General features: G+C 46.9%; 6 protein-coding genes across 8 annotated transcripts; 3 read left to right on the plus strand and 3 right to left on the minus strand.

Annotated features, from left to right (window-relative positions):
• Positions 1–2,678: 2,678 nt before the first annotated feature.
• On the plus strand, positions 2,679–6,258 carry LOC122623479 (late secretory pathway protein AVL9 homolog). Its single transcript, XM_043802668.1, has 4 exons — positions 2,679–4,122; positions 4,358–4,759; positions 4,815–4,995; positions 5,061–6,258. Exons 1-4 carry the CDS (start codon positions 3,093–3,095, stop codon positions 5,563–5,565), a joined length of 2,118 nt encoding a protein of 705 aa, XP_043658603.1. The 5' UTR covers positions 2,679–3,092; the 3' UTR covers positions 5,566–6,258.
• An 85-nt stretch (positions 6,259–6,343) lies between these two features.
• On the minus strand, positions 6,344–8,746 carry LOC122624014 (myosin heavy chain, embryonic smooth muscle isoform). The gene is made up of 4 exons (XM_043803433.1): positions 8,582–8,746; positions 8,462–8,521; positions 8,014–8,398; positions 6,344–7,955 (listed from the first exon to the last, which is right to left on the minus strand). The coding sequence occupies exons 1-4, from the start codon at positions 8,665–8,667 to the stop codon at positions 6,459–6,461; spliced, it is 2,028 nt and encodes a 675-aa protein (XP_043659368.1). The 5' UTR covers positions 8,668–8,746; the 3' UTR covers positions 6,344–6,458.
• A 13-nt stretch (positions 8,747–8,759) lies between these two features.
• Positions 8,760–9,876, plus strand: LOC122624016 (selenoprotein BthD). Its single transcript, XM_043803435.1, has 3 exons — positions 8,760–8,906; positions 8,966–9,400; positions 9,458–9,876. The coding sequence occupies exons 1-3, from the start codon at positions 8,877–8,879 to the stop codon at positions 9,719–9,721; spliced, it is 729 nt and encodes a 242-aa protein (XP_043659370.1). The 5' UTR covers positions 8,760–8,876; the 3' UTR covers positions 9,722–9,876.
• Positions 9,865–13,189, minus strand: LOC122624015 (uncharacterized transmembrane protein DDB_G0289901). The gene is made up of 2 exons (XM_043803434.1): positions 12,486–13,189; positions 9,865–12,112 (listed from the first exon to the last, which is right to left on the minus strand). The coding sequence occupies exons 1-2, from the start codon at positions 12,788–12,790 to the stop codon at positions 11,131–11,133; spliced, it is 1,287 nt and encodes a 428-aa protein (XP_043659369.1). The 5' UTR covers positions 12,791–13,189; the 3' UTR covers positions 9,865–11,130.
• Positions 13,190–13,737: 548 nt separating this feature from the next.
• LOC122623822 (transport and Golgi organization protein 2) lies at positions 13,738–15,893 on the plus strand. 3 transcript variants are annotated; one of them, XM_043803167.1, is made up of 5 exons: positions 13,829–13,843; positions 13,919–14,318; positions 14,571–14,693; positions 14,866–15,166; positions 15,334–15,893. In XM_043803167.1, exons 2-5 carry the CDS (start codon positions 14,177–14,179, stop codon positions 15,788–15,790), a joined length of 1,023 nt encoding a protein of 340 aa, XP_043659102.1. In that variant the 5' UTR covers positions 13,829–13,843; positions 13,919–14,176; the 3' UTR covers positions 15,791–15,893. The 3 variants fall into 3 exon arrangements, with proteins under 3 accessions (XP_043659101.1, XP_043659103.1, XP_043659102.1); XM_043803166.1 differs by having other exon boundaries at positions 13,738–14,318; XM_043803168.1 differs by having other exon boundaries at positions 13,740–14,318; positions 15,037–15,166; positions 15,334–15,890.
• Positions 15,894–15,978: 85 nt separating this feature from the next.
• Positions 15,979–21,068, minus strand: LOC122623821 (RRP12-like protein). The gene is made up of 10 exons (XM_043803165.1): positions 20,836–21,068; positions 20,238–20,782; positions 19,254–20,164; positions 18,316–19,197; positions 18,115–18,249; positions 17,621–18,053; positions 17,296–17,558; positions 17,048–17,238; positions 16,447–16,987; positions 15,979–16,375 (listed from the first exon to the last, which is right to left on the minus strand). Exons 1-10 carry the CDS (start codon positions 20,975–20,977, stop codon positions 16,273–16,275), a joined length of 4,146 nt encoding a protein of 1,381 aa, XP_043659100.1. The 5' UTR covers positions 20,978–21,068; the 3' UTR covers positions 15,979–16,272.
• Positions 21,069–21,448: the final 380 nt, after the last annotated feature.

The raw sequence follows: 21,448 nt of genomic DNA on the forward strand, positions 1-21,448 counted from the left end.
ATTTTCTTTTTTATTTTCCCCCTTTTGCTATGCTATTTTTTTATTTTCCTTTCTTCTTCAGATACTTTTGCCAAATAGTTTCAGATACACTTACAGCCCTTGGTTTCAGCTATCGAATTTGATTCATTCTTTTCGGTGCATATTTATTTCAAAATTCACAGAGTCAATTGGAAGAATTTGATTAAATCTCTTTTCCCTATATTTAATTTATCCAGAAAAGTATAATTTTTTTGCATAATATAATACACATAATCACCCAATGTGACATATTCGTATTAAGTAGGGTAGTGAAACATAGTCTGTTTTGTATTGTTATCCATAAAATATGAATTAAGCCAAAAATACTTGCTTTTAAACTTATAATATTTTGTTGAAATGTACTTTGTACTACAACTGTTTTCGTATATTTGTATCTTTTACATCATGAATGAAAATAATCTTTGTATCGAATTAAAAATGTAATTAAAATTCTACAAGAATAAGAAACAAATTCAAATTGGTAGCTTAGACTAGTATCTTTTTAAGTTATAAGTAGGAGCACAGTGCACATTAATTTTTTATTTTTAAGTAATTAATTGCTGTAACAAAAAACCTAAAAAAAACCTTATATTTACATTTGGTTGCAGAGTTAATAATTAAAGTCTTAGTGGAATCTCTTAAATACTTTCATAAACAAGTTTAACTACCTTGACTGCTGTGTAAATTCAAAATATGTGATGAATATTATTTTAAAATTATATATTATAAAAGTAACGTAAAATTACTATATCGTCGCACAGTTTCGCGATTTGTTTTGATTTCGTTTTTGGTTACCAAGTGTCTTAAATTTAGAACATTTTTGTATCTGCCCCTCTGCGAAATGCAGAATGCAGATAAATGCGTGTGTGTGGGTAGTTCAGTGCGGTCTAGGTATTATGCATGGCTTGCCAAAAACCACAAAACTACAGAATCGCATTGGGACACAGGTGGGCAGGTAGGATTTTCGCGGATTTGGTGCATGAAGTTGTGTCCAGAAATATACAGCATTTGTAAGCGGTTTCTGGCTGGGTTTCATTTTCGGCTGCCATCTGGCTGGGGCTGGATTCACATAACATATTCCGTTCAATAAACAACTATGAACTTATTGCAAACATCGGGCCAAATAGCTCGGTGATCCGTGATCCGTACACCAAAAGTACGGACATGTGCAGATGTGGGCGTGAAAGTGGGTTTCGGGTATGCCGTATGCCGTATGCGCCTTCAAGTAATTTTCAATTCGCATCATCTTCTGAATATCAGTCCGAATATCAGAAAGTTAGAAAATTCGAAAATCAGGGAATAACAAATAGCACAGTTTCGAATTTTTGTTGTTCTATTTTTGGCCATTTTGTGTGGGCGCTATTCGTATGTAGCCTTCGGTTTCTAGTGCCGATCGTATGCACGAAGAACGCCCGATATAAAAAAAATAGATATAGATATATATTAAAGTATGCGCGTATGTATATGTGTTTGTTTAAATATCTTCTATATGTCTATCTATAGGTTAGCTTTCTGGGGCGATGTTTACGGGCAACTGTGGGTAATATGTGCATAGATCAGGAATAACATAAACATTATCCAAGATCTGGAAAAATATTTGATTTCAGACAACATAACCGAGGGATTATATGAATGAAAAGCCCATCCAAAGTCTCGAATAACTTGAATCGATAGTATCCAGTGCAAGCTTAAAAATTAGCCAACCAATTTGTGTCAGTTGCATACTTTTCTACTGTGTTTAAAATATGAAAAGAAATTAAAAGCCTAATATATGTTATTTCCAATTCCAGATTTCAGTCAACAAAATATTTAGAGTTTTATATTATTAACTGGAAATGCATTTACCATATTAAATCAATGCATTTTCGAGTTAAATTTAAATCTAAATATATGTTTCATAAAGTTTTCAATGAATAAGATCGTCTCGGATCAGGTCAGGCAAACATATTTTGTAAAGAACAAACAACCCGATGTGTGCCAATTTTAGAATCTATATGTTGGATGTTCGATTTAAAAATACGCTCTAACTAAATTAAATGAAATGAAAACGAACCAATTAAAAAAAGCAAAAAAAACACACAAAAAAGAAAAACAACGGAAAAATCCATAAGAAAAAAACACATAGAAGAAACCCCGAAATGAAAACAGCAGAAAATATAAAAACGTTTAAGCAAAGAGCCATCATACACAGTCTGGCTATATAGTACCTAATGCTCCGTCTACTATATGTATAGTATTACACGTTTATTTTCAGAATTTGTTTTTGACTTCATTTTCGCCTTGTTGACACTTGGAAATGTGTACTAAATATTACCCAGTAGTCCAGCTAACGATTTCGCTATTGAAACCAAAATTGTACACTTATTTTAACATAATGATTGTTTTAAAAAAATCATGCTGGTAAGTTGTACTGTATATGTAAATATGTGTTATGTGTAAACAAAGGGATTTTTTATATTGAATAAAGTTTGTAACTTCATTAAAATCCAATTATGTGCTTTAATTCATATTTTATCAGAAAGAATATGTTCTCATCGGTTTGGAATTAATTTATTTATTGTATAGATTTTCAATAAAGATTAAAAAGATACACAAATAAAGTGCACTGCAAAGCTTATATTTTTTCATAGTTGATGGGTCAATCATAATTTTGTACTAGTTCAAAAATTGTTATTCCGAATTCAAAAGTAACCGCCAACATTCGTACTGTTGTAGTCGATAATGCCGATAATGGTCGAGGCGAACATATCGATAACCGGCAAATGCACATCTAATTGGAGTACAAAATAACGCCTCCTGATATCGATACGCTATCACAAACAAGAAAATAGAATAAAAACAAAATCGTTTAAAAATCGTAAAGATAGAAAGTTAAATACGACAGGCAGATAATTGCAAAGACAATAGGTGCGCGTTGGTCAAAATAGAATAACAATTGCGTGGCGTGGTTACAAGAGTGCGAGCGAGAGGGCCGATGCGGTAGTGGCCAAATCCAATTGGATTTTCGTTTTGCAGGCAAAAAACGCTTTGTTGGTGGACACCGCTTGCTCCGTGGGACAAGGATAACGACAACGATGGCCAGCGAGCCGGAGAACAAGCCACCCATCCTGCACATCCTCGTGGTGGGCTTCCACCACAAGCTGGGCTGCCAGGTGGAGTTCTCGCATCCGCCGCTAATCTCGGGCTCCACGGGACGCCACGAATGCCCTTCCGGCTGGAAGTACCTGCCCACTCTGGCACTGCCCGACGGCTCGCATAACTTTGCCGAGGACACCGTGTTCTTCAACCTGCCCAGTTTGTATGAGCCGGCCGCGAGTATCTACGGCGTGTCCTGCTATCGCCAGATACGCGTGGAGAAGCTCAAGATCCGGACGGCGGACCTCACGCGCAGCACCGTTCAGAAGTCCGTGTGCATATTGGCCCGCCTGCCCATCTACGGGTACATCGAGGTGAAGCTAGCCCTCATTGCCGATGCATTCTTCGACCAGGGCGACTTCTCCGGCACGGAACTGCTGGTCAAGGCGTATCAGCAGCTAAATGCCTGCCTACAGGACGACGAATCCCGCCGCCCGTTGCGCCACTTTCACGTGGGCCTGTCCCTGCGCGAGATCGTACTCCACTGGCGCCACAAGACGCTGATGCTCTTCAAACTAATGCTGCTGCAGCGACGAGTGGTGTGCTTCGGTTCGCCAGTGCGCCAAATGTGCGTACTGATCCTGGGCATGGCATCGCTGGTGCCGCGGCTGCTGGAGAAGGGCTTCCAGGAGGTGGCCTGTGTGCGCACATCCCGCCCACTGTCGCCCATGCCGGATTTCACCGACTCGCTGCAGCGGGAGGCGCAGGCGGAAGCCGAAGCGGAACTGGAGGCAGTGGCTTCCGTTGCCGCTGGCTCCGATGAGCAGAAACTCACGCCCGAGAGCGCCACAGCGGTGGAGGGCGAGGCCGAGGAGCTGGCCCTCGTCTCATCGGCAGCCTCTGCAGGCGAGGAGCAGGCCAGTGGCGATGACACGTCGACGCGTTCCACACCCAACTCACAGTCGCAGGACTCCTCGAACGGCAGGAACAGCTCGCTGACCAGAGAGGCCAGCGTGGACACACTGGCGTGTGAGTAGCCCATTAAACAACTAGGAGATCTAGGAGAACTAATACTGTAACCTTTGTTAAACCATTTCATCATTTACGCCTTTATCATGCCATATAAGTGAATCATACTAGATAGGAGTTTACAGACACTAAACAACACCTGTGACGCAGTTGTTGGGAATGTTCTATAAAAAACATTATTAAATTAAGCCATTTATATATTTTTAACTGACCTGCTGAAATCTTTCGTCCACAGCTAACCTTGCCGCCTTGTGCGCTGTGAATCCGGATGAGTATCGGGCACCGGTTAGCATCTTCGCCAGCGGCAATCTCTGCCTGCCGTATCTGTCGCTACCGTACATGGACCTGCTCAGCGACCCCATGGTGCTCTCCTATGTCATCGGCACCTCCAACGTTCTCTTCCAGCAGAAACGTCAGCTGGCTGACGTCCTGGTGGACATAGAGGCGGCCAATCTGGATGCCCACGATCCGGAGCTTAGGCGCCAGCTGGTGCTGAGCACCGAGGATCTGCGCTACATGGACTACATCATGAAGCACGTGCAGTCGCCGAAGGAGGATGCGGAGGGCAGCGAGTACTGGATTCGGGAGCAGTTTCAGGGCTACATCCTGGCTCTCTTGCGAACTGCTGTGGCTCCAGGTGAGACTTGTCATCTAGCTTGTTAACTTTTAGTTAATGTGTTTCTCTGATTTAGATGCCATGCCCAAGGACAACGATCATTTCAATGCGCATTTCATGGGCGCCTTCAAGCGCACCCAGTGCTTTCAGGAATGGTACGACGTTAGGCCCGAGCCCGAGTTCTTTGAAGCCCTGCCCGCTGGTCATCCCTTTGCCGGCACTTTGTCCGTGGCGGACATGAAACTAAAACTAGCACAGTACGTGATAAACCAGCCACCAATCGTAAAACAGAACTGAGTTTCTATACAATTTTAATTTCCAGAACCATGCAAAATAGCGAGAGTGGGCGAAAAATCAACCAGGCGGTGAACACGACGAGTCGTGCGGTGGGCGGTGCCATATCCCAAGCGAAGGGCGCCTTCTCCAGCTGGTGGTCATCCATCACGACGGCACCGCCCAATGCAAACGCAGCGCCCACGACCAGCGCCAATGGCCAGGAAGGGGATGTGAGCGAAGGAGCCGCAGCCCAAGAGATCTCAGTTACATTCCAGAATCACAAGGACGCCGAGGACCTTGACATGGCGGGTGTCAGCATCCACCTGGCTGGCCAGGAAGAAGCACCCGAGTCGCATGAGTCACAGAGCGCCAGCTGCGACAAGCCGCAGGGCATCGTTGAGATCGGCCGCGAGGCGGAGCTGTTAGACAAAGCCGATCAGTCGGAGGAGCCCAAGATCTCGGCTGCAAGTCAAGCCGGTCGGCCAGGATGCGGCGGCGATGTGGCCACCTCGGCCGTGGAGCGCAGCAGTGGCGATGTCTTCATTGTCTGAGGACGTAAGCACTATCGGGCATTGTATAAAATTGAACTAAGCTAAATGATAATTATTTATTACGCAACATATTGTCTCATTCTCGATGTTGAATTTATAACTACTACTCGAACTTCCCTATTTTTTTCTACACCCATATTCTCTAGTTGGTTGACTTGTGGTACAAAAAACTTAGGAATTATGATCGAGGGACAATATTACTACTACTACTACTATCACAACTATAACTACTCACATGTAAACCGGGAGCCAACGATTTGTTAAACAAAATATTGAAATCAAGACGTTAAACTTGTAATAAAATAAAATGACAAATTATTAGTTATACAACTATATGTTAACAAATACGAAAGGTGCGCACAAATGAAATAATATGCACATATAATTCAATCATTTTGTGTATATGTTTCTTTTCCTATAAATGCATACATTTGTTACCGTCCCCTGCAACTTTTTGTGACACAAGTCAATCGCACTCTAACCTACACAAAATTGGCCAAAAGATAATATAATTTAATATTTATAGATGCCTACGTTTAAGTTACCCTTGCCGTATTCACCCACCACTCAGTGTATATGTATAACCATGTAAAGCTAAACCGTTCCAAGTGCAATTTGTAATCCAAAAATGGCAGCGGAGATCCGTAATGGAATCCGCAATACGTGTGGCAATAAAAAACTAAGGAAATCTGATATTATGGAGAACCCCCTCCTTTGTCCAGGAACCACAGTGTTCTACTCAACTTACCTAATTCAAATGTAATCAAAAATAAATGCATTTCATACAACATTTGAAGACAGCTTCATTGCTTTTTCAATTCGGAAACTTTTAAACAAACTACCTTTACAGATCAACTGGATTATAAATAAAAAGAAGAAACGAAACATCTGGATCAACGCTTCTTGATGGCCTTCAGCACTGGCTCGAAAGATGGCAGCTTGGCGGAGTACACCTTATGCTCCTCATCGCTCAGCTTGGCCTGACACGCGGTGACCTTTGATTCCAGGGCCTGCAGGTCCTTCTCCGCTTTTGCCAGCTTCTGCTCGCATTTCTCGAGGTGTTCGTTGCGAGCCTTGAGGTCCTGCTCCTGAAACTGCTCGGCGGCGGTGAGTAAATCTTCGTTCCTTTGCTTGCTGGCTTGCAGCTTCTCCAGCGCCTCCTTCTCCCGCTTCTCCATCTCACCCAGACGGGCGATCTGGTCATACTGATCCTCCAGCAGCTGCTGCCGGTGCTGCGCATGCATGTCCCGCTTGGTCCGATAGCTCGCCTCCATTTTGGTTAGGCGCTGCTTCTGCGCACGCAATTGAGAGTCCAACGTAGCAATTTCCGTGTCCAACTCCACGGAATCGGACTTTATTTTGGCCACCTGCTGGTCCAACATCTGACGCCGATCGATATTCTGCTGGCGGTGCTGCTGTAGAAGTTTGCCCAGCAGCTCCAGGCACTGTACCCGCTCCGAAATATCTTTTTGATTGGGATTTAGCGGCAGAGTAAGATCCGATTGCTGGCCAATGCCGCCCTTTATCAGGCCACAAATAACCGGCTCCATGCTCAGGTGGCGCACGTGGGAGTTGAAGACCTCAACGGAATCCAGTTGTTTTTGCTTGGCTCGCGACAGCATCACCTGCTGATGGAGCTCCAGCTCGGACACCTCCTTCACCTGACGCTCATAGGCCTTGGAATAGTTTTCCATATCGTCGCACTTCATTTGAAGCTCCTTCAGCTGCTGGGCGGTGTACTTCTGGCTGTTAACCGCCTGCTCCAGGCGCTTTTCATACTTCATTTGCTGGCGAAGATTCGACTGCTTTTCTTCTGCCTGGGCAGACAGCTGGTCGAATAGCTTCAGCTGCTTGGTCAGCTCCTCTTGACTGGCAGCTAGCTGTTGGGCGAGCTGGTCGTGCTCTTTGGTAAGTCGTTCTAGCTTGTTTAGTTTATTGTCAGCGCTAGGATCATGCAGCTTATTCTCTAATTGCTGTAGCTTCGTCTTCAGATCGCAGATTATCTGGTCTAAAGCCTTGCGATTGGGCAAATCACACTTCTTGTTGATCACCTGATCCCTGGTCTCCGCCTGCAGCTTGGCCTCCTCATTGGTGAGCTCCTGATCCCACAGGGAAATGCATTTGCTAGCCTCTTCGAAAAGCAGGCCATTCACCTCTTCGTCTAGCTGGATGGCGTGCGCCTGGGTGGTGGACATAATGGCCGTCGACTCGCAGTGCATGCTATTCAGATACGAGCTGGGCTGCTCCATGGTTTCCATAAACGGAAACTCCTCTTCTAACTCATCCGACGAGGGCAGAGGCGGTACAAAGTCCATGAGAAAATCCAACAGGACGATCACATGACCGAATGAATGCTGTGTTGTTGGCGATACCAGCCATGATTTGTTCACCTGTAAGTCACAAATGGATTTAAGAATCATGAGAATCCTGGACATCCGTGCTGCTTACCGGATAAGGATACTGCAGCTTCTGCATTGCGCTTGTGATATCTTCGACGTGGTTCTGGCCCACGGTCACTCGATTGCGCCAGATGTGATGGAACAGAAAGTTGAGAATGGAAACAAATTGCTTGATGGTCATATGCCGCAATCCACCGGGCCGACTGAAGAGATCCGCAATAAGCCCTGTGGGCGCCTCGCTATGCTGAATGTCGTGTAGGTATTCCAGGATCTGCTGTGCCCGCTCCGCTACCCATTTCTTGTCGGAGTGTGGCGCAATGGCGCGCTCTGCGGTGGAGGGCACAAATCGGGGACCTCGCTTCGGCGTCACGCCCATTTGACTGGCCCGATCCCGCTCCAAGTTCAGCGGCTGTGGCAGACGCGATGCGGAGGGCCTGCAGGAAATGGATTTGGAACATTACTGGCTATGTATTAGATTAGCAAATGGATGTACCTACCTTCTGGGGACCGCCTGGCTGGAGGACGGAGTGTGCGTGGCTACACTGCGCTTCGTTGTCCTGGAAAAGGATACGCATTGCCTTAGCAGGACTGGCTCAGTTGGATTCCGGGTCACTCACCTGGTTTGCCGCTTATCGGTAGTACCGCGCTCGTCCAGTACATCGGCACGGAACTCGCTGGTCCGTCGTGGCATTAGGTGCGACATCGTGGCTTAATTACAGCTCCGTTGATTAAATTAAATGTTTACAAAGTTTGATTGGGAATCGCGCGTCGCTTAACGCCTGTTATCGGCAAATCGATAGGTTCCAGGGATGGAGCTGTAGGCCCTTGTCACCCTGCGTTTCTGCACCATCTGGCAACACTGGCAAGTAAGAAGTGCGCCATTTACTTGAACATTCTAATCGATCTAGGATCATGCCACAGAAACAGACGAAAAAAGCTGAGGTAAGATGGAAATACTACGTTTTTTCAATAGCTTAACCCATTTCCCAACTATTTTCTAGGCGCTAGTTGGTGAGCAGGATGCAGCCGAAGAGTTGGATCCCAATGCGCCGGTGCTCTACGTAGAGCACTGCCGATCCTGACGAGTCTTTCGTCGACGAGCGGAGGAGCTGCACTCCGCTCTCCGGGAGCGTGGTCTCCAACACCTTCAGCTCCAGCTGAATGCACTTGGAGCACCGCGGCGAGGAGCCTTCGAGTTGAGCTTAAGCGCCGGAATGGGGAAGCCGGAGCAGGTGGCACTTTGGTCGGGTCTAAAGCGGGGTCCCCCACGTGCCCTCAAGTTTCCCACTGTGGAGGAGGTATACGATCGGATTGTAGAAATTCTGGGTGACCAGCAGAAGCCATCTAAAGTTGATCTACCGGAGTCCGAGGCTGTAACATCCCCAAAGAAGTCGGAGTCCACGAATGTGTCCACAGAGGACCCACAAACAAATGAGGTAAGAAAGTCCAATGAGTCCAGAAAAATTAACTCAATATTGTTTTTATCAAAAAAGAAAATGGTACCTTCAACTTCGAGTAAATCCAAAAGGTTGCAGAAAACCAAGGAAGAGGCACCTCAATCCGATTCAAAGGAAGCAAAGCAATCCAAAGAGTTGGCAAGAAAAAAGAGACAGCCAAAAGCGGAAAAGAAGCCGGCAAAGGCATCCGAATCCCAAGAAGAAACCGCTGAAGAGAAGCCCCAAACCAGCCAGAAACGGAAGCGAACCACCAGGTCCTCCACAGACGAAGCTACTGTCACTGCCAAGCGGAGGAGGTAGTTGTGCCCAAAACAAATCTTTCAGCAATAGAGCCCTATGATCGATGATTGGCAAATCCTTTCGAGGAACTTATCGTTGAGAACCCTTTTGCCTTTGTTGATTGCATAATTTTGGTGTGTAACTGCAAGAAAAACACTTGAGCATTGTTATTACAAAATATATTAAAACATCTTAGAAACCTATTTCCATTTTTTTTTTCATTCTCTTGTGGTTCATTTTTGTCTGATTTTTGCCTCTCATTCGTTAAAATTTTGTGGACTTTGATTTTTTTTTCCAAAATGTACATATTTTCCTTCTTTGATCTTGTTTAAATTTTGTCCTTTCTTAGTTAGTTAAAATTTGTTTTCGTTTTTAGCTCAGCTTAATAATTATGATCCTAGAGAAAAAATTTTGGTTTTGCGAAATCGTTTTTTTTTTTAGCTTCTTCTAATGCTAGAGATACCCTACCACTTGCCTAAATAGATTACAATTTGAATTGTCTCCTTTTTAACTAAAATTTTGGTTAAATAAAAAAAATTGAATAGAATATTTGGGTTTGGGGAGATAGGTGATAGGTGAAATTGTATTAAGAACATGCAGCAACAGAAACCGAGAGATTGCGATTAGGTGGAGAGCCGGTCCAAAAGGTGGACTTGCTTTAAGTAGAGTCGCAAATATAATGCATGTAAATATATATATATCATGTCTGTACACTCATATATATAATGTACAATATAATGCAATGGACTGGCGAACTTCTCTAAGCCAATCTTTGGAAACCAGGCGTAAAATCATTTCAAGATCGTATAGTAAATATTGCAAAAATTATACACTTTCGTATCATTATGTGAAATATGTTGTTTCACAAACGGTGGAGTTACTTTTCACTTATGGCATAGATGATGCCCAAAATATTTTATAAAGAATTGCCTAGGGATTTCGGAAAAGCTTCTTTATCAAATCATTGACTAACTTATATAATGTTTATTGACGGCCTAAAGGTTTGCTAAACATACAACTACATTTCAATTGATCGAATAATGTTTTCTACATCCCTTAAGTTTCCGCTCAAATTATCCTATAGAGAAGTTCGCCAGTCTATTGGTAGTTCAAAAAACAACAATCAATTGGCTATGGGAACGTAAAATTAAGAGAGGCGAAACATTGGAATTGTATTGGCTACGGCCTGGTGCGCGGTTCTGATCGTGATCCTGATTCTAATCCTGTTTCTGTCCCTGGTCCACAATGTGTATTTGTTTCTTTTCTTTCTTGGCTCTTTATCCGTTTTGTCGGGGGCAACAGTGATCAACTAAGGCTTAAAAACTATCTTTAAATTATGTGCGAAAAGTAGGTCGATCAATAGGCGAGAAAACAATGCGAAAACAAGGGGTTTGATTGATTACACGTCCAATTAGTTGCTGATAGAGCGGTTACAGATACTTCCGATAGTTGCGCAGATGGGCGTTCGCGTCCTCGACCACGCCCACCGCAGCAGCGGCACTCTCGAAGGATGGTGGCTCGATGACCATGCCTGGGCTAGTCGGATCGCATGCCGCTCCAACGGCGCTGTTTGGTCCCTTGGCTCGTCGCCTGCCGCGTGTTCCCGCTCCCCGGGATCGGCGGCTGTTGGCCGAAGCTCCCGAAGCTCCTGCTCCGCCCCCGGATCCGGACACTCCAGCTAGGCCTGCTCCCAGACTGCCACTGAGGATGCCACCGCTGGAGATTGGGCCTCCATTGCTGCCGGGAACACTCTCGCCGGATTCGATGGCCTCCAGCGAGGCGTCCAGCGCCGCATCCGTTGTGGTGATACGCGACCTGGCCGCTGCACTGCGTCTCCGCGAGCTCGAGCTACCACCTGAATTGCCGCCACCGCCGGTGCCTCCTCCACCACCTCCGCCGCCAGAATCCCCTCCTCGCTTGCCTGGCCGCCGCTTGCGCCTCTTTTTGTTGCCATAGCGCGGATCATAGTCGTACTCATCATCTGCCGGCGACTTGGGCTCCTCCAGCGAGTCAACATCGTTTATGTCCATTTCATCGTAGAACCACTCCTTGGGCAAATGTTCCTCCTTGACGGCCTGCTGCTGGTGCTGGTGCTGCTGATGTTGTTGCTGTTGACTGTCCTTGCTGTCGGATGTATCACCGCCGGCGGCACCCAGTGAGCTCGACTCCTCCAGACTAAAGGCTCCATTAAAATCGTGAGCAGTGTCGCTGTGCAGGGAACCCAGTACGGCCGGCGCGGCTCCGCCGCCCGTTAGCATGTTGAGCGTGAGGGAGGAGCTGCTGGCCAGGCTATTGCTGCCGGGCATTGATCCCACACCACTGGTCAGGCTGCTCAGTCCCAGATTGACGCCGCTGGCCACCAGAGCTTCGTGCTCCTTGCGTAGCGCCTGGAAGGGACGCTCGGGAAAGCGGCTGTATGAGTGAAAAGTTCGTTATTAGCCGGGATCAACATGGAGCTCTCCTAACGATAAACATCGGAGTGAAATAGATTGAATGGCATATACACAAATGATATTTTTCATGTTTACATTTCGGGCTATCCGGAATGAAACCTAACTCGGTATATATAAGATTACCACCTGGTACTAGAATTTATAGGAAGTTTGAATATCTGCATTACGAAATCTGGCTAATCCTCTGGCTGTTTGTGGTCGTAACCTAAACTGACGCATCACCTAACCCTAATCTGAATCCCAAGAGTAGTACCTATGGGGTAGTTATAGCTTATCCTTGTGTATTTGCTATTCATTCTAATCCCCCACCGATATGTGTGCGGATTCCTCACCTGTACATCTTGCTCAAGTACTGGCGACGGCTCTTCCGCCAGCGGGCCGCCGGATACGTGTAGATCTGGCCCTGCCGGAAGCCGGGCATCCGCTGTCGCTTGTCCAGGAACAGTTGCGAGTGGTTCTGGGCGACGCCTGTCTGCGGATCGAGGAAGGGCAGCCGGTGGCGCCGCTCGCTGCACAGGCGCGTGTTGAAGTTGGCACTGTACTCGATCGTCTCCCGGTAGCTGACATCCTTCAGGAAGCTCTCGATCTTGGCCAGATTCGGCATGGAGACGATCTGGATGTTAACGGCGGAGGACATGGCTGTTCCTGGTCCTAATCCCACTGTTGGCTAACCTCAGAGTCCGGCTGTGCCGCTAATCCATCCCAGAGTCTTGGCAATTTCCGCTCCGCTCCGCCCCGTTTCTTATCGCAATTTTTTCCAGTGTGTTGTGTTCCGTTTCTTATCGCTTTTCGCTGCCTGTTTTTTTTTCTCTTCGTCTTCCTCCTCTCGACCGACACATACACGCACACACACACACGCGCAAAGCTCTCTATCGATGTGACCCCGCGCCAGGGGGCGTGGGCGGCAGTGGGCGTGGCGGGGGCGGTGCGTTTAGATCGCGATCTGCGGCCGTATTTTCCAATTGTTTAATTGATCAGAAATGTTAACGTCGTTTTCACTGCTCTGCTGAATGCCAGTGTTACCAGATGACGACACGATATTTCCCCCCAAATGTTCTCGACCGACCGCTACTTTTCCCTAAAAAATCCACCCTTTTTACTGAATTTAAGCGACACTGTTCGCTTTAATTTACGGTCCTGAATGGGTCTGATAGTTTATTATTGTATATCTGGTATAGCTATGTAATGCTATTTTCTAATTTTAATTACAAGCCTTTATTCAAGGGTTTTTTTTTCAAACATCGATTAGTTGTAAAGCAATCGATTGCTGGACCAACGGTCACACATTGTAAGAAAATAGAGATGGGTGACTAGCGATAACGCCTACCTGTTACGCCAAATTCAAAATAGTATTTTCTTAGCAGCTACTAAATAAGTTAATAAGTCATGTAAGGTATATGATGTTAAATATACAGGTCAGATTGTTCAGCGGGTGATTAAGAAATAAATCCTTCAAACTGAAAAGTCCACATTAAAATTATATCACCATTCTTCGAGCATAAATATAGCAAAAATATCGCACAGGGCAGTAGAGGGTTAACGCTTTCCTATCGAATCCCCGTCAGCTGGCAACGCTAAAAAAAACAAAAAAAAACAAAAGAGAAATCAAAACAAGCGAACCCCGTCATTGAAATTAAAGAAAATACTGCTTTGTTTGCGATAATGGGAATGCTTTTTGCCCCGTAAATATGTAGATACCATATAGAGGCACGGCTCACAGGAACACCCACCAATCCAATCCAAACCATTTACATTTACCACTTAGATTAGCTGGGCTCGCAAACAACGGATAAGACTGTATATCAGCTGTACGCACGGCTATTTAGTGATAAAACCAACGTAGTAGTAGTTCCATTGCCACAAAGTAACAAAGAGAAGACTGAGCTGAACCACCTGCCATTTTGATACGGACACCCCACCGAGATTAAAGCCCACTTTTCGAACGCCATCCGCAGTTGTCCCGCGACCCTTACGCACTACACATCGCAACCATAGCCACAAACACCATAGGAGGATATAGACGATGTGCGTGATATTCTTTTGTGCGGACTCCAATCCGCAGCCGGGCGGCTACAAGCTCATCCTGGCCTCCAATCGGGACGAGTTCTTCGCCCGCGCCACCCAGTCAGCGGCCAAGTGGGCGAATGCCGACCATGTTTACGGGGGTAAGTGGTGGGTTTATGCCCTTGGATGCCTATGATTAGTTGGAGTATAGTCCTTAAAAGCTGGTTCTGTAAAACTGTATCCTTTAAGATGTTATCTACATTTCAGTCTATAACTGAAAGTCAATGAAATGCAGTTGATTTGAAAATATCCCTCGTAAGATTACTTTCCCAGTAGCTTAACTGGATTTCAAACCCTGTTAGCTATAAGTATAGATCAACTTGAGCAGATATTTATGTATTTTCCCATTTCAGGGATCGATCTGGAACCGGGACGCGAAGGCGGAACCTGGCTGGCGATCGGCCATTCCGCTGGCTTCTTCAAGGTGGGCGCCCTGCTCAATCTGACCGGCGAGCCGAAGCCGCGCGATGCAGTTGGTAATCCCTTTTAGGCCATTTAAGCCATTTACTAACCCAAATTGACACGTGAACACACACACTCATCCACCTACCATTTGGCTTCGAACTAAAACTTTCACAAAAAGCGACCAAAGAAAAAGCAAAGCAAAACAAAAAAACAACTTTCTTCGTTTCTGTTTTCTGTTTGAAGCGCACAAGAACATTTTGCAACCGCATAATCACAACAGCAACAGCATCGGCATTAACCTTTGCCCCAAGCCCACCACCTCCAACAGCTACCGTCATCCGAATCCAAATCCGAATCAGAACCCGAATCCGAATCCGAGTAAGGGACAATCGAATAACGAACATTTCTTACTAGGGCGCGGCATGATTGTGGCGGACTTTGTCACCCAGGCGGACGAGGAGCACAACATCCTGAACTACAACGGAAGCCTGCTCAAGGACTGCACCAAGTACTCCGCCTTCAACTTTGTGTCCATTGAAATCGGGTAAGTCTAGCCAATATATTAATTTTTGATGCTTTATGTTGCTTTTATCTGGCGATTATACATTCCTGATTAAAATGCAATCGAGATAATGACAAATATGAATAAACAAACAAACCATATATACGAATACCAAGAAACCACTTACCACATGACCTCGTTTTCAACAGATCTTCATCCCAGCCTGCCCGCGTGAAGCTACTAAGCAATGTGCCGCCCACGCTGGAGGACTTCCAGAACGGCGAGTGCTACGGATTCGGCAACAGTCTGCCCCACACTCCGTTCGAGAAGGTGCGACATGGCAAACAGGAGTTCGAGGCGATCGTGAAGGCGCATGGGGGATCCAGCGTGGAGACTCTATCCGCCCAGCTGATGCAGTTGCTCCGCAATAAGCACAAATTCTGGCCGGACGTCGAGTTGAAGAGACGTGCACCCAACTGGGGCGAGGGATTGAGTGCCCTAAATGTTCATATCGAAGATCATGCTTACGGCAGCCGGACACACACTGTTGTCCTGGTGGATAGCGAGAATAAGATGCACTTCATTGAGGAAACAATGAGTGGATTGGATCCGCTCGGCGAATGGAGCAGGACCCACATTGAAAAGGATTTTCAAAACAGCGTTTAGCTAGCGACAGGATGAGCCCAGCATTATCTCATTTGAAGACTTTCATTGTGTAGAGTAACTTAACTTACTTGGACTTTGGCATTTGCAATAATAATAAATAGTCATATTTACTATATTTTAAATAAATATAAAGCTTGTTTGGATTTACTTTAACGTAACTGCTCTTGTTTCCGTAACACATCGAAGTATTATGCTTTCAAAATTCTTTATTCAAAGTCTTTGCAGCTCAACAAAAAAAAATCCTGATTCTTTTAATACATGACTATTCTGTTGTTGTTTTTTTTATCTCTGGCATTTACAACGTCTCCACATGCTCATATATTTAATTATATTTATATATTTAAGCAAAGTAACAGGGGAAATAATCATCCACGTCTTAGCTTTCTTATCAGCAGACCGCACTATCCCGGTGTTATTATACATCTCTATATCTCTATAGCTTTACGATCCAGTTAGTCAGTTAGTTAGCTTGATTGCCTGCCCTATTTGTATTTCTTGGACACCCGGCCGCCGCCGCCACCTCCAGTTTCAGCGCCAGCTCCACGCAATACGCTTTTGAATTTTCGCGAGTTCATTGAACGTTTTCTGGGGGCGAGAGAGATGGAACATTAGATAGAGACGGGTATAGCGATAATATTAAACATTTGGATACAAACCTCTTGTTGAGGTTATTCCTAGTGAGTGGGATGTACGCATATGGATCCAGTTGCCCGCGCTTCTTCATATCGCCCTTGGCCTTTTTGCTGCTGTACTCGGTGCCCGCTGTCCGGCTGGTGGATTTGCCTGATTTCACGGACATGGCATCCGAGTTTCCGGCTGCCAGCTGTCGATGGATTCCCTTGCCACCGGCGGTATAGCGACTGCTTGCGGTGGTTTTGCCCGATTTCGTGCTCATTGCATCACCACCCTTGCGTGTCCGCTTGGCACCCGTCGCTTGCTGCTGCTGCAGTTCATCTTCGTCGCTGGAGTCGTCTTCCATTCCACGCTTTGCCTTTGGCTCCTTGGCTACAGTGCCATCCGCCATGGATGCATCGGAATCCGAGTCGGAATCGGACTCATCGTTTCCACCCTGGCCGCGAAGGGCCTTGTCGCTGATGATCAGACGTCCATCGTCAGCAGTCTTGAAGCCTCCGTTCGGCAGCTGGGGTTTCGTCTTTAGGCTCTTAACAGTGGCGGCCGTTTGAGCGGAGCCACTAGCTGGAATGGGGCAAAAGCAAAAGTGATGATTGGTGCGATTGTCAAATGAATTTAACTTACTCAGCACATTGCCAATGGACTTGAGATCGGCCAAATCGACTATCTCATCGGGATCCTCGCGTATGTAAGTGCTCTTCTGTTGCTTGGCCTTTTTGCTGCGCTTGCTAGCTGCGGCTGCTGCTCCGCCCTCCTCCTCAGCGTCCATGTCCTCGGGCAGATCCGAATCGGAGTCGGCCAGGATATCATCAATGCTGTGGGCAGGAATTGTGAAGTGCTTTGGGTAATTACGATGACCAGAAATGACTTACGTGTAGCTCTTTTGCTCCAGACCGCCGACTAGCTCGTCATCGGAGCTATCCGCCTGCGCTTCCTCGCTCTGCTTCTTGCGCGTATCCCTTCGCATCTGCTTGCGAATCTTCTTGAGCCGGCGATGGGTCACCTCGTCATCGCCGGGCACAAAGCGGGCCAGCTCCTCGGTGGTAAAGCGCTTGCAGAGCTTCTTAAGGAAATAACCGATCTGGATACGGCAGTATCGCTTCGTATCCTTGGTCATGGCCGACAAGGAGCGCATCTAAAGGGAAAAAGCCGATTAGTCAGGTCAAGTGTATAATTTAAATCAGCGGAATTGCTCACAATCGTCTCCAGGTGATTGGCCACCAGTGCTATGGGCATCACTTTGATGAATGTAATCAGAAAGGCTACGGCTGCCTCCGATTGGTTGCGTGACTTCTGGACGATGAACACAGAGACCTGCTGCAGGACAAACTCCAGAGTGGCCACCGTCAAGTGTTGACCCTGCTGCTGGAGCACAGCCCTAAAGGCCAAAATCGTGTTCGTCACCAGCGCTTCATCACCGGTAAATCCTGCCGTCAGGATATCAACAAAGTCGTTGATCTTGCCCGCATCCTGATAAAGTTGCGTGATCGATTTGATTAGCTGCTCGGCCACCTGCTCCTTGCGAGTGGAGAATTCCTTATAGTTAAGCACTGCCTCTGGAATGGCCTTCATCACAAGTTGGTCATTGTACGCCAGATTGCTGCGGCAGTCCATCAGGGATTTCAGACAGCTGATGGGTGTATAATAATGGTTTAGCTACATTCTGGCGGTCTTGTGGCACTTTAACTTACTACAATCGCGATGCCTGACAAACGCTACAGCTGGTGTTGAAAGCTTCGAGAAGGATTTGCTGCAGGACAATGCTGTTCTTGCGGGTAAACTTCTGGCATGATGACTGCTCCGAGGTCATCAGTTCGCGCAGGAGTCTGCAATAGAAGAAAAGCGAATAAGTAAACTACAGTGTGACTATAACTGACAATAATAGTACATACTCGTAGGTCTTCCTTTGCTGCTTCTTCAGTTTCTGCTCATCTTTGGCGACCAATTTCGATTTATCGTTCCTCAAAATGGGAGCCATGTACTTCTCGAAATAAACTTCGATTCCCTTGCATTTTTGCACGCGCACAATGGCAGCGTTAATATCAAACAGAGCATCATATTCAAAACTGGCCACAGCACTGGCGGCCAGTTGCCCCTGGGCGTTTTCAAAGAGCTGTAGTTGAACATCAGCGGGTGCCCGGGCGATATACAAACGGATGACATCCAGGACTCGCTTGCGCTGATCGGCTTCGTAAGTTCCACTGGGTTTTTGTGTGTAGATATTGAATAGGCGAGGCAAAAAGTTCTTTGCATACAGTCCAATTGCCAGATGGCATTCCGTGCTCTGGTTGTCCCCGAGCAGCTCCATCAGACCATCGTAAATAGGAGGCCTAAACTCCGGGTTCTTTTCCAAAGCCGCACCCAAAGTCGGAGCTAGCTGTCGCAAGTAGTCCGGATCCCTTGGCTGTCGGCAGAAGCCAGGGAACAAGCCCCACAACTGGCAGCACAACAGCTCGTAAATGTGAGACGACGACTTGTTCTTTGCCTCGGTGAACTCCTTCCACTTCTGCTGGCAGTCTATGGCCAGTGGTACAATTTTCTCCTTGAAGAACTGCAGACTGGCACCGTTGGCTCCCTCGCGGAGAAGGGGCAGCATCCAGGATCGTTCCAGCTGCATGCCGCCTTTGCCATCGGCAAGCGGTATTGCCGTAAGTACCAGTTCGGGTCCCAACGCCTTGATGGCACTGATTAAAGTGTGCTCGATCTGCAGACGATGTGCGCTCTGGGCGTCGTAGCGCTTGGAGATGGTCAGCAGTGAGGGTGTGAGTTCCGAACTGAAAGCAATATTATCTTTAGACGTTAAATAGGTAAACCATCATTGCAGACTCACCCGAATCGCTTTCCGCAGGCCTCAAAGACGATCGAAAAGATGAGGATCACGTATTTGGAGATCTCCCCGAAAGGAGCATTCAGCACCTTGTGAAGTGAACCGAGTATCCTGGCCACACTTTGCCTGTTTCGCTGCGCATCCTCATCCGTGTCACAAACGCGTGCAACACAGTCCTGCAGCAGCTCCTTGATACAATTTGAGACACCGACAACCAGCTCCGTTCGGTCCGAGAGCCACAGGTCCGTGGTGCAGACATCAATCAGACGCGGCAAGGCCTGCATGCAAAGATCCAGCTGCAGGGTGGCCAAGTGGAGGTGGCCCTCCTTCAAGACCGTCACCCAGGCGATCGTCTGACGGACGTCGCTTCTGTCCGGCCTGTACTCGTGTATCGCTGCCAGTAGTTTGGCGCACAGGGCGGCGTTTAAATTGGGGCTCCTTGTGTGGAAAAGGGCGTGCAGCGCCTGGAAACAATTCGTTCTGACCAGCACATTGGCCGCCGTCATAATGGAGAGCAGATGCTCGCAGACACTGCGTATGTCCTCCGTCTTGAAACCGGATAGTGTGTCCTTAAGGAGCGCCAAAGTGTGCAGCACTGTCGTCTGGGCATTGGCCAGTACCTCCGGCTTGAACTGAGCCAAACAGAACTTGGTCACGCGACTGCTAGCCGGATGGTGCTTAACCTTTGGCTGCTCAACCACAGTATCTTCCTCACTGTCATCAGATTTGATCGTCGGCAGCATAAAACAGCTACCGTGAATAATAGAGACAACTGCGTGCTGCGCTGCCTTGCGGATCTTCGGCTTTGAGTGAATGCTGAACGCCAACAGGGCATCAAAGTACTGGAACGTGGAGCTGTAGGTCCATGTCGCGTAATCTTGGGCACGCAGAAGGACAGAAAGGCAGCCGATTACCTGTAAACGGAAAAACAACGACCACGTTAAATATGTATAAGCCAACTTTCTGGTAAACCCATTCTGCACTTACATATCGGATGACCGACTGGTTAGTGGCCTCCATGAACCGCTGGAGCAGTGCCTGCATGGTGGCAGCGGTCTGGGCGAATCGCTTTCTGAGAACCGGAGCCGGCACCGACTTTATGCCCATGGCAAGCAGTGCCACGCCGGCAACAATGTCCCGCTCCTCGGTGGCGGCCTCAATCTGCTCCATCAGCAGCAGGAAGTACTCTGTGGACGACTCGCCACCGCCTTTCTCGCGGATTATTTCGGTGAGTGCGCTCAGAATGGCCAGCATCTCCTTGTGAAGATCGGACGAGGCCCGGAAGCCGGTGAGCAGTTTACGAAAGCTTGTGTTGCTGCAGGTGCTGTAGTTGGATGCGAAGGTCTGGAAGGTTTTGAAGGTGCCGGTGGGTGCAGTGCCGGAACCGGACATTCCGTCATCATCGTCATCCAGTTTGAAACTTTTCAAGCTGCCGGCCACCTCGTTAACGGTTGTGGTTTCCGCATTGAAGGCCTGTCGTTGCTCATGCTTGTGGACCGCCTCCATGGTGAGGCCGGTGGGCGTGGCCGCAGCTGTAAGGAATTTGGTTACAGGTGGTAATTTAAGGTGGCAAGTAACAACTCACCCAAACTCAAATTTGGCTGGAAGAACCGCGATTTGGCCTTTAGACGGTGCTTCATTTGGTCGGGATTGGAGGTGGCCGACTGGCCCTTGCTCCATGTCTTCCCCTTGCCATGGCGCTTTAGCTTCGACCGGAATTTTCCCATGATCCACGCGTGAAAAGCTCGAAAGAAAATAAATTACTCAAAACACGCAAATCGCAACACGTGCGAACCAGTGTGCCCGCTCGACCGATAAAACAGGCAATCGAAACATCAATCGAACGATCAAAAATCGATAGCGCACTGTGGGAAATTTTGTGGGAAATTTCTTTTCAAGTTCTGCACCCTGAATTGGAGTCCTGGCTAATTCTGATTCGATACCTTAAACTATTAGTTTCCACTTGGACCTAGCATTCATTTTTCTTTCTAACCAACAAATATATATTTTATTAAAAGCATTGAAAATGCAAGTGTTATGTTGATTATTTTTTACCACATCAAGTTTGTCTAAAAAGAATAGCAATTAATTTAAATTAAGCCCGGGTCAACGGTGAATGTATATCCAAGTTATTCACCGCATATTATACTATTAGCCAAGACAACAACCTGTTATCGATATAACAGTGAGGAATGTCG

Source organism: Drosophila teissieri, chromosome X (genome assembly GCF_016746235.2).
Source record: "Drosophila teissieri strain GT53w chromosome X, Prin_Dtei_1.1, whole genome shotgun sequence".
Lineage (NCBI taxonomy): Eukaryota > Metazoa > Arthropoda > Insecta > Diptera > Drosophilidae > Drosophila > Drosophila teissieri.

Bases quoted from the DNA above. Each gene is read 5' to 3' on its own strand.
- LOC122624015 (XM_043803434.1), bottom strand. From the start codon at position 12,790: ATGTCCTCCGCCGTTAACATCCAGATCGTCTCCATGCCGAATCTGGCC. The intron at 12,113-12,485 runs GTGAGGAATCCG...TCACTCATACAG, and splicing joins TACTTGAGCAAGATGTACAG to CCGCTTTCCCGAGCGTCCCT.
- LOC122623821 (XM_043803165.1), bottom strand. From the start codon at position 20,977: ATGGGAAAATTCCGGTCGAAGCTAAAGCGCCATGGCAAGGGGAAGACA. The intron at 20,783-20,835 runs GTGAGTTGTTAC...AATTCCTTACAG, and splicing joins CCAGCCAAATTTGAGTTTGG to CTGCGGCCACGCCCACCGGC. The intron at 19,198-19,253 runs GTGAGTCTGCAA...TATTGCTTTCAG, and splicing joins GCCTGCGGAAAGCGATTCGG to TTCGGAACTCACACCCTCAC.
- LOC122623479 (XM_043802668.1), top strand. From the start codon at position 3,093: ATGGCCAGCGAGCCGGAGAACAAGCCACCCATCCTGCACATCCTCGTG. The intron at 4,760-4,814 runs GTGAGACTTGTC...TCTCTGATTTAG, and splicing joins GCGAACTGCTGTGGCTCCAG to ATGCCATGCCCAAGGACAAC. The intron at 4,996-5,060 runs GTACGTGATAAA...TTTAATTTCCAG, and splicing joins ATGAAACTAAAACTAGCACA to AACCATGCAAAATAGCGAGA.
- LOC122624014 (XM_043803433.1), bottom strand. From the start codon at position 8,667: ATGTCGCACCTAATGCCACGACGGACCAGCGAGTTCCGTGCCGATGTA. The intron at 8,522-8,581 runs GTGAGTGACCCG...ATCCTTTTCCAG, and splicing joins ACCGATAAGCGGCAAACCAG to GACAACGAAGCGCAGTGTAG. The intron at 7,956-8,013 runs GTAAGCAGCACG...TGTGACTTACAG, and splicing joins AGCTGCAGTATCCTTATCCG to GTGAACAAATCATGGCTGGT.
- LOC122623822 (XM_043803166.1), top strand. From the start codon at position 14,177: ATGTGCGTGATATTCTTTTGTGCGGACTCCAATCCGCAGCCGGGCGGC. The intron at 14,694-14,865 runs GTAATCCCTTTT...TTCTGTTTGAAG, and splicing joins GAAGCCGCGCGATGCAGTTG to CGCACAAGAACATTTTGCAA. The intron at 15,167-15,333 runs GTAAGTCTAGCC...CGTTTTCAACAG, and splicing joins TTTGTGTCCATTGAAATCGG to ATCTTCATCCCAGCCTGCCC.